The sequence below is a fragment of the Lathyrus oleraceus genome, chromosome 1 (assembly GCF_024323335.1).
Source record: "Lathyrus oleraceus cultivar Zhongwan6 chromosome 1, CAAS_Psat_ZW6_1.0, whole genome shotgun sequence".
NCBI classification, from domain to species: domain Eukaryota; kingdom Viridiplantae; phylum Streptophyta; class Magnoliopsida; order Fabales; family Fabaceae; genus Lathyrus; species Lathyrus oleraceus.
Window position 1 is genome coordinate 439,894,796 of NC_066579.1, and position 10,531 is coordinate 439,905,326.

General features: G+C 37.1%; 1 protein-coding gene across 1 annotated transcript; it reads right to left on the minus strand.

Moving 5' to 3' along the window:
- Nucleotides 1-896: 896 nt before the first annotated feature.
- LOC127115189 (cysteine proteinase inhibitor 5) lies at nt 897-1,256 on the minus strand. The gene has a single exon (XM_051046791.1). It carries the CDS (start codon nt 1,254-1,256, stop codon nt 897-899), a length of 360 nt encoding a protein of 119 aa, XP_050902748.1.
- Between the last annotated feature and the right edge of the window lie 9,275 nt (nt 1,257-10,531).

Sequence of the window (10,531 nt, forward strand, 5' to 3'; positions counted from 1 at the left end):
ATCCTCACCAAACCACTATAATTGGAATCATTTTAGGAGTTCAGATGGAAGTTTGAAGTTTGTGATTTTTTAGGAGTTAACTAGCTGCAAATACAACCTAATTCAAGGGAGAGAATGATAAGGCTTAGTCAAACAAGTGTACTGGTCTTTAGCATTATTTGTTAGTTGTTTTAGTAAAGTTTATTTTCGTAGTTTTGTTATGACGCGTCTGATTTTTCTATTTATTTGTTGCACTTTCACAATAAATAAACAAGTTATTCCTAGAAATATTATTTGTCTTCTATTGAATTTTTGTTGCATTTAACAATCGGTTTGTCTTGTTAGTTTAGTAGAAGTAAGTGGATATAGTTGAAGTTTTTAGTAATTGAAATGCAGTGATTGTTTGCATCTCACTCAAGTTGTTAGTCAAATTGTTTTTGATGAAGTAATCAGACAACTTAAAGATGAGGGCTTTACTCCAGAATCAATGCCAACTGATCTCCCATTTTTATTTGATATGGATTCTAACGATCCTATGAAATCATTTAAGTAATTAAGACAATTGTTTGAATTGATGAAATGAAATAAGTCAAAGGGTACCAAAACCCTTTTTAGGTTGTTGTACTACTTTTGTTATTGATTTGGATTGTTATTTTTGTTAAACTGAAATCTAAGATAACTTTCAAGAAAGATGATTGAGTTTTAAATAGTTGGTTTAAGGGATTATGTATGACTTACTTTATGTCATTTTTATACTAAAACTCAAATCAAGTTTCTAGACACAGGATAACCATAAGAAAGTTTGCACATATACTAACTACTATATCATAAATTTAGATCCAAATCCATTATGATATAAAAATACAAGTTTTTATTGGTATAGACTATAATCGTAAAGCATACTATTAATACTAGTTCTAATTGTTAGAAGGAACAAGACAATTAGAAGGTACAAAAGAAGTGAGTTTCTTGGAATGTTGCAATGACTCATACACAACAGCTTCATAAACGTTATAACCGGAACTGTCACCGGCAGAAAGGATCAGACTGTAGTTGGTCCCCGAGATAATCTGAACTTCACCATTGACGACGTTCTTGAGTTTTAGCTTCAATCCAGTTCGTTTGTTGTACTCTGTAACAGCAAAATTGGCTATACCTGTTATTTGTGGGTCATTGATGTCTTTGATTGGATGCCAACCGCCAACTATACCTTGTGTGCACGCATCTGCAGAGACCATTAGAGCAACATAGAGGAGAACAAAGAATTGAAGTCTCATGATTATGATGTATAATAGGAGTAACTATTATCTTTTCAAACTTTACAACTCCTCCAACCGTTGTGGGTTAGGTTCTTTTATATATATAATCAAACCTCTTTGATCATAACTAAATGTACTTAAAACAATTTATTTGATTTGATAAAGAAAACAAATTATTTAATATTTCCTAAAATATATCAAATTAAAGTCAATAATTTTCATTCTAGTTTAATTATGGAAATAAATTAAATTTCTTTATAGTATTTATAAAAACATTTAATAATTTAATAAATATAACAATTATAGTAATAATAATTATTACATTTAATATCATATTTCAAATTTGTAAAAAAAACATATTTTAAACATATTTTAGATTGTATGCCCATTTTCTATGATTTTTTTTCAAAACATTATATAATGAGTTAAAAGAAAATGACAACAATGTAATAATGTAATAAACGATGTCAATAAATGGTTTACTAGGGGTGGTTACTTAGATGAAGGGGCATAAAGGGGGAAAAGGGCTTTACTAGAGAAAGTTAGATTCAATGATTTCAACTGCCAATGCGAATTTTTAAAAATGTCCATTATTTTCAGATATGTATTTTTAGACACATCTCTTACATACTCAATAACGGTTATTCTGAGAGGCGCCCTACAAATTGAGTTATTTTATTCCAAAGATATATCTCCGGAACATTTTAAGAAATACATTATTTATTTACCAATTCAGTAAAAATTTCAGAGATTCATCTCCGAAATTATGGGCGGAATTTTGAAATTCTCTACCACCTTTGCATGTTAGATATTTCTAAAGATGCATATTCTGAAATATCAGATAAAAGAAGCAACTACATGATCACACAACTATTGTTGCCATATTTGGTTTTCAACAAAATCCTTCATCGAAAACCCTATATTCTCAATCCATTTTTCATTCCAAATATCCATTCTTTTGCTTCATCACATCATAGGAAGCAAAAGAAGATAGAATTTCAGGTAAAGATCTTTCGTTTCCCTCTGCATTCCTCACGTTAATCATGTTTTTTTCCTGAAGTAAAAAGCGTCGTGTCCGAAAATGTATCTCAGGAACGAGTATGAACTTGTCCGGAGATGCATTTCCAGAAGTTGTTTATGTTTGATTTCCATTATTGTCTTCAACAATAACGCGTATATGTTGTTATGTTGTAATTATTTTCATTAGATATGGTGTACCCCGATGTTTTCCCAAAATAAGTTGTTTCTCCGAAAGTCTAACATGTTGTCGTGAAAGCGATAGATGTTGGCAACCAATTTAAAAACAAGCAGGAGTTTGAATCTCATGATCAAATGCTTCAATGGATTCGTATGGAAGCCTCTAAGCTTGGGTTTGGTGTGGTTATCAGAAGGTCTAATAATGGTTCGGATAAAAGATGCAATTTTGTGATAATGACGTACGAAAGAAGCAGAAAATATAGAACTCCTCTCCAAAGTTTTAAAAGAGACGACACTAGTTCTAGAAAATGCGAGTCTCCGTTAAAGGTGTGTGGTTACATGTTGGCAAATAAAATCTAGAGATTTAATGTGATATGTGGTTTGCATAACCATGATTTGTATGAAAAATTAGTCGGCCATCCTAGTGTGTGTTGGCTCATGTCGGAAGAGAAGGAATGTGTTGCTGACATGATCTTGAATCTGGTTCAACCGAAAAATATACTTACAACATTGAAACGAAAACGACCCGAAAATTTATCAAATTTCAAACAAGTGTATAATATTCGGTACCTAAATAACAAGACGCTTAGGGGGGATAGAGTTGAGATGCAACAACTCTTGAAACTGTTGGATGATAATAATTACGTGTCTAGGCACTGACCATACGAGGATGAAGTTACTATTAGAGATATATTTTGTACTCATCCTGATTCCATAAAGTTGTTCAACACGTTTCCTATGATGCTCATACTTGATTTAACCTTCAAGACCAACAAGTATAGACTTCTATTATTGGAGATGGTTGGTGTCACCTTAACTAAGAAGACATACTTTATTGGGTATGCATCTCTTGAGTGTGAAAAAGATGACAACTTTACTTGGGCGTTAGAGGTGTGTCAGACACTATTGGAAGATCAAGGTGAGATGCCTAAAGTGATTGTTACTGATCGCGATACCGCATTGATGATTTCAATTGCAAAGATATTTCCTTCTTCTAATGCATTACTTTGTAGGTATCTGTTAATACCTTAGGATTGGCATTAATTTTGTAAAACAAATAATGTAATCATCTCTGTTGTTTTAATATGTTGGGTTGAAGAAGTTCAACATCTGGACCAACATGTCATGTACGATGTCACAACATCATGCCTGTGACATCGTACATGTGTAGAAAACTGAATTAATTAATTCAGTATATATTCTGGGATTAGTGAGGATATTTGGTGAATATCCTAACTCCCATGTGGAGGTCTTAAAGACTCAATCAGAATATATATAGGCTCCAAATATGGAGATATATATGGAGAGATTTTAGGATTGAAGACCTTATTTGTAGCAGAAATTTTCTGCTGACTTTGTAACAGCAAAGAAGAAGTTTGCTGCGATTTCAGAAGGCCCAAATCCAGTTGGGTGATTAGGTTATAAATAGCACAATGTAACCTAGTTTTTGTAAGCCTCATAGATTGAAAATTTAGGGGGGTGTGTGAGGTAAACCTCCCAACCTGTGGGAAGGTTACCATGTGTCTCTCAATGTTCAAAGCTGAGAGTATTTGTAACTTAAAGCCTGTAGGCAAGAGTGGTTATGGTCTTGAATGAAGCTGTGAAGCAAGTTCAAGTTGTTTCAACATTACATTGTATTTGTAGTGATAGGAATGGAAACTGGAGGTTTCTATCTAGGAGTTCCTAGGTATAGATTGCATTGGGTAGGGATTAAGTGAAGAGTTGTAAACGGGGGAGTTTAACTCTGAATTAATACTGCTAATAGTGGGTAGGGATTTTGACCACCTTATTCAAGATGAACGAGCACCAATTCAAATAGGCGGTTTAATAACCATGATCGGTAACGCTATCGGACTACGTCAGCCTATGCTTGACTTAAGCCCTTTCTGTGGCATTGCGACTATGAGTATACCCTTCCTCTTCAACACTATGTTTATAGCAAACCTAGGGTCTGAAGAGTTTGAGCTTATAATTAACAACCAAGTTCTTTGCCTATTCACCTTGCCTAGTCCGAGGACTAGTGTTCATAACCGCAGTAACTGGCTCTACAACCTGAACGAAACACCTTCTCCTGCTAGATCTACTGAATCCATCCAGGACTACGAGATTTGTGACGACCAGATTCCTTATGATGAATCTGACCCTCAGACACCATCTGGTTATTATGATATTGACCCTCCTCCTCAACCTGTCCCGACCGAAGAGTCGGCAATACCTGATCCTAGGCATCATATGCCCAGAGATAATTATAACACCATCATTCAAGCCTTGATGTCAGAACAGGACGCCCTCAGAGAAGAGTTAGATAACATGGGACAAGAATTTCTGGGATATATGAACAGCATGACAAATCAGTTCCACGAGTTGCTAAACCGTGTTAACTCCTTTGCTCCTCCGGCCAGAGATCCCGCAAGTGGCTAGAAGTTGTTTTTCTTAGTTACTTAGTTTTAGTTTAGGCTATTCATTAGTTTTTACATTATTTTTAATATTAGTATTTATTTATCTTTCGCATTTTTGTTTTTGTTTTCCAATGTTACATTATGATTATTTTATGAAGCTATTGATCTATTTTACTTTATTATGACTTATGCAATATCTATCAATAATGCTCTCTACTGTTGCTACCTACATGACTTATTAAAAATATATTTATGCAATATAATGGTAGTAGAATAGCATGCAAGGCAATCTAAAAATATCACAATAGCAGAATAAAATAAACTGAAGCAAAACAAAATAATAAAAATAAATTACTATAAATTATTATGAAGAACGCAAGCAGTGACTGTTGCAGCTTACCGTGTGATGAGCGTCACACTATCCATGACGGACGTCACACCAAGTGCTTGTGACGCCCGTAACGCCCCTGTCACGAGCGTGACACCGTCTGGCTATGTGAACGTTACTAACCGTTGGGACACGACCGTTACACCATCCCACCTTTTTACCTTCCCCATTTATTCACATTTACCCACATTTATTTACTTTTCAACCACTCCCTTTCCAACTTCCAAATCCTTTCCTATAAATACCCACCATACCTTTCTTCATACACCACAAACCATTCTATAAAATACATTTCATCTTCTTACCTTCTACTTCTTTCAAACCACTTATCGATATGGCGGGCAACCAAGCTTTCGGAAATATCATCTTTCGATCCGAAGATGATAATTATCAAAGGGAGCAATTCGAGCGTTTCCAACAGCGAGGCGTCCAATCCACCAGGTACCCTGATTTAACTTGTTTACAACAATTAGGATTACTTCAAGGAATAGAATGGATGCTCCGCCTTGCTGGTTTAACCTTTCTGTGCACTCACAATCAACCTACCTATCCATCCCTAACCTTAGAATTTTTAAGTTCCTATTCGCACAACACTCCCACCGGTGAAGACGAGTACTTAACCGGTACCGCAACCTTCCGTTTGTTCAACACCGAGTACTCCCTCTCCCAAAGCCAATTGAGTACCATGCTACAGTTCCCCGTAGAAGGTCAAGTCCACCCTAGGATACCTCCGAACTCCCCGTGGCACATACACGCCTTCGACCTCTTCAGGAAAATATCCGGTGTAGACACCAACAACTGGGATGTGCTCCTTGCTTCCCATATACATAACCCAACCATCCGGTACTTTATCCGCATCCTGCAAAACGCAATTTTTGGAAGACCGAACAACATCAAAGTAAACGCCAAGGAATTATTCTTCCTCCAATGCGTCTTTGAAAGCGATACTCAGTATATATCCATGTGATGAAATAGAAAGGAGGCAGCGTTTACCTGAGTATCGCTTTCAAAGACGCAAAAGTTCAATGTTGGGTTGAAGAAGTTCAACATCTGGACCAACATGTCATGTACGATGTCACAACATCATGCCTGTGACATCGTACATGTGTAGAAAACTGAATTAATTAATTCAGTATATATTCTGGGATTAGTGAGGATATTTGGTGAATATCCTAACTCCCATGTGGAGGTCTTAAAGACTCAATCAGAATATATATAGGCTCCAAATATAGAGATATATATGGAGAGATTTTAGGATTGAAGACCTTATTTGTAGCAGAAACTTTCTGCTGACTTTGTAACAGCAAAGAAGAAGTTTGCTGCGATTTCAGAAGGTCCAAATCCAGTTGGGTGATTAGGTTATAAATAGCACAATGTAACCTAGTTTTTGTAAGCCTCATAGATTGAAAAATTAGGGGTGTGTGTGAGGTAAACCTCCCAACCTGTGGGAAGGTTACCATGTGTCTCTCAGTGTTCAAAGCTGAGAGTATTTGTAACTCAAAGCCTGTAGGCAAGAGTTGTTTGTTCTTGAATGAAGCTGTGAAGCAAGTTCAAGTTGATTAACATTACATTGTATTTGTAGTGATAGGAATGGAAACTGGAGGTTTCTATCTAGGAGTTCCTAGGTATAGATTGCATTGGGTAGGGATTAAGTGAAGAGTTGTAAACAGGGGAGTTTAACTCTGAATTAATACTGCTGATAGTGAATCTTCTTCCTGGCTTGGTATGCCCCCAGAGTAGGTGATGTTGCACCGAACTGGGTTAACAATTTCCTGTGTTTGTTTACCTTCTGCATGTTATAATCCTGTCTGCCATAACTCAGGTTGTATTTCAGTCTGCTTATCAAATTAATAACAGACCTGATACATAGCCTTCTGTTTGAATGTCAATCAGAATGTTTTGACATTCATCATTAACAACATATACTGAATAATAGGCATGTTGATCTCAGTTCAGTATTTAGTTTAGTCTGGTCTTCAAGAGGATAACAGACCTGGCCAAAGGATCATAGTGAAACTGTCAAACTGGATGTCTTGGCAGTTGTTCGTGTAGGCTGATACTGAAGTAGAGACTGGTTAGTCTTTTAAAGTATAGCAAAGTTAGCACAGTCTGTTTTCAGGAACATAACAGAATCAGCATGAGGTATATGTTATGGATGTCAAACTGAATGTTGTGACATTCACACCTGATAGTTTGTGCTAAATTATAGGATAATTAGTTTTTCTGTTTCAGCAATTTTCTCAGGCTAAAATCCAGGAAACTAACAACTGAACTACATGTAATGAACCTAACAAATAGCCTATTTGTTAGCACCCTAATAAGTGGAAATTAGATTAACTTGTTCAACCTTTATTTTAGGAAATACAAGTACAAGGCCAGCAAACTGAATTAATGTAACAGATGATGTCCAAATCACTATTGAGACGTCTTGTTGATAACTGTGTAGGAAAAATAACAGAAGTTAGAGCTATGGTTGCTCTCTACTGAGTCTTTCTACTAGATGCACAGAACTAGGGGTTCCTCCATTCTAGGGTGACATAGAAGCAGATGTCGTGACATCTGTGTACATGTGTATATTAGTACAGGGTTTAAATTGTATAACTGTCTTGCTGTATTAGTGACAATGTTGGACCAGATGTCATGACTTGGAGTAGAACATCTGAATTCTGACTACGCCAGAATTTCAAATGGTATCAGAGCAGGCATCCTGTTCTGGTTCTGGATGAGATCCATGGGTGATACTTTCTGGTATCTTGCAAGGAGTTATGTTAGTACTGATGTTGGAACCTGTGGAAGGTTATGTGATTTACCTGAATGGTCCCTTGAAGGAGGTGGATGGACTATTCATGATAGGATCTGTGTGTACCTGTCTCTGGAGGTTGGCAATTGGCCTTTGGGTGGGACAGCTGTGCTAGTATTGAATCATATTCAAACTTGGTATGTTCTTAGAGGCTGATCTGGTGAAGTGTGTGTTCATTGGTTGAGTTGTATTATGATCTCTGCTGCATAATACCTGGCAAAACTCAAACTCTGATGTAGTTTCCCCTCATGTGGATGAAAGGCTGTTGTATTCAAGATTTCATCATAATCTACTGAAGATGTCAAAGATACTTGAGTCTCATCAAGTCCACTCTTCATGGTAGGAATCACCTGATCACTGATTCTCTTACTCTCCTGGGTAGTGTATATGAAGACCTTGAAGACTTTCAAGGAGGATTGTTCCAAGGAGGTTAAACTAATGTTCTATGTGATGTTAGAACATGTTGTTCAACAAGTTGCAGCTACTGGTTGAAGAGCAGATGTTTTTAGGTGTCAAACAAAGGGATACTTTGGTTTGGAACCTACTCCTGACCTGGAAGAGGAGACATCTGTGTGTGCTAAGTTGACAAGGGTAGGGTCAACTGTGTGTGTGCTCAAGAAGGTCACTTCTAGACGTCTGATCTCTAGAAGTGGAGGTGGTTGAGATGTGACATTGTGCAATTTCCTGCTGTTTGTCCTATTCCTGTAGATTGATCAGGGTTGAATAGTTGTTCCCTGAAGTACTATGGAAGACAAGTCCCCTGGATGTTAGAAGTCAATAATGGGGTAACCTGATTGCTATTTCATTTAAGAGGATTGGGACCATGAATCTTGGTATTCAAACACCACGCTCAGAATTGGCAGTTCTTTCAAGGAGTGAGAATATGAAGATTCAGAGGTTGGTTGAGGTAGTATGCTCTGGCAATGCATATCTACTATCAACAGGTGTTGCCTTGTTGTCACTAGTTCTTATGGTCAGCTGGAGTCTGATTGGTGTGATTGAAGTATGTATAGGCATAACTCATAGAGTTAGTTGCCACTGGTAGGGATGGTGTATGTCATGTTGAGACTTTTGTGTACAATGCATGGATATTGGTGTGGAGTTTCCATGATTGTTAATTTGAGGGGGAGCTTTGATTAACCTCCTCACGGTTGGTCAGCCTAGGGTCTGGATGGGTGCTGACCTGTGTCACATGGGTTCTGGTTGTTGTGTGTCACATTTGCAAGGAAGGATTCATCTCTCTCATTCCTAAGGGTGAATCTAATCTGGAAAGATTCTCAAAACTATTGAGGTGCTTGCAAGCAGAAGATATTGACACAAGAAGAGTATTTTCAAAGTATTCTTATGGTGGAAGTATCTGAAAGGATAATTGGGAAAGGATTTAAGATCAATGTCTACTTGTGCCAAGTAAAAGTATTTAATTGATTATCCTTGGAGCTCCAGATAACTGATGTTCTTAAAGATGTTGGAACATCTCTTCTTCAAGACCCTGTGCAGAATCACAGGAAGGATAGTACATTGGTTTATGATCTATCTCCTTGGTGGCAGCAAAAGCATATGATCTCTGAAAAGGTTTCCTGGCAAGAAACATGTTCAGCCTTGGTGTGTACAAGAAGAAGAAGACATCATAGTCCTGATGGTGGTTACTTGGATCAGTTTATTTCTGATCTAGGTAAGGAAGTGCATTGGCTAATGCACATTGTGGAGTTAAGAACAAGTGGCAGCATTCTTGACACCATGGAAACAACCTTGCTTTAGGAAGTGGAATCCTTGGTATAGCTGAAGGGTTAGTCTCTAACTGGTCCTTCTGAAGACTCATGCATCAGAGTGTCTGATGTCTTTGGAGAAGAAGCAGGGATTCATCAAGGTGTAAGCTTGGATGACTTAACTGCAAACCTGCAGGATGGAGGTTGTTTACTCAAACTTGGTTACACAATCAAGTCTATGAGAGCGTTGAACTCTTGTTCTGTGTAGGGAGGAAGTTCTTTCAAGTGGCAGAAGAAGGAGCTGAATTCAACAGCTAGATGTTAAAACACAATGTTGTGACATTTGGTTCGACATCAGAATCTTAGTTGGTGAAGTGGCACATCAACTTAAGATAGAAGGGTCTACAGAGTTGTAGATTGGGTACTTCAAAAAGATCATTCTCATTGCAGTTCTTTGGAGTTGCTGGATGGAGAAGATGTTACATGTTTATGTCTTAGAGAATCTAAGTTCTGTTTAACATGTAGCTTGAAGTTCAAGTCTCACTTGGAAGGTCAGAATATCTTTGGGAGAAGTCTGATAAACTTGGAGAGGTCAAAAAGTGGCATTTGACTTTTTCATATGAGGATTCATGAAGGAGGTAATCAACCAGTGGTATTTGGTCTATCTCAGAAGTGAGTTCGAAGAATCAAGATAATCAACATATGGCAGCTGATTATTCTTGAGGAAAGTCTGAGACAAATTACTTTTGAGCAGAAAAGTAGTAAGTTGAAGACAAAAGGAGGTGTCTTCTATTCATCCCTTG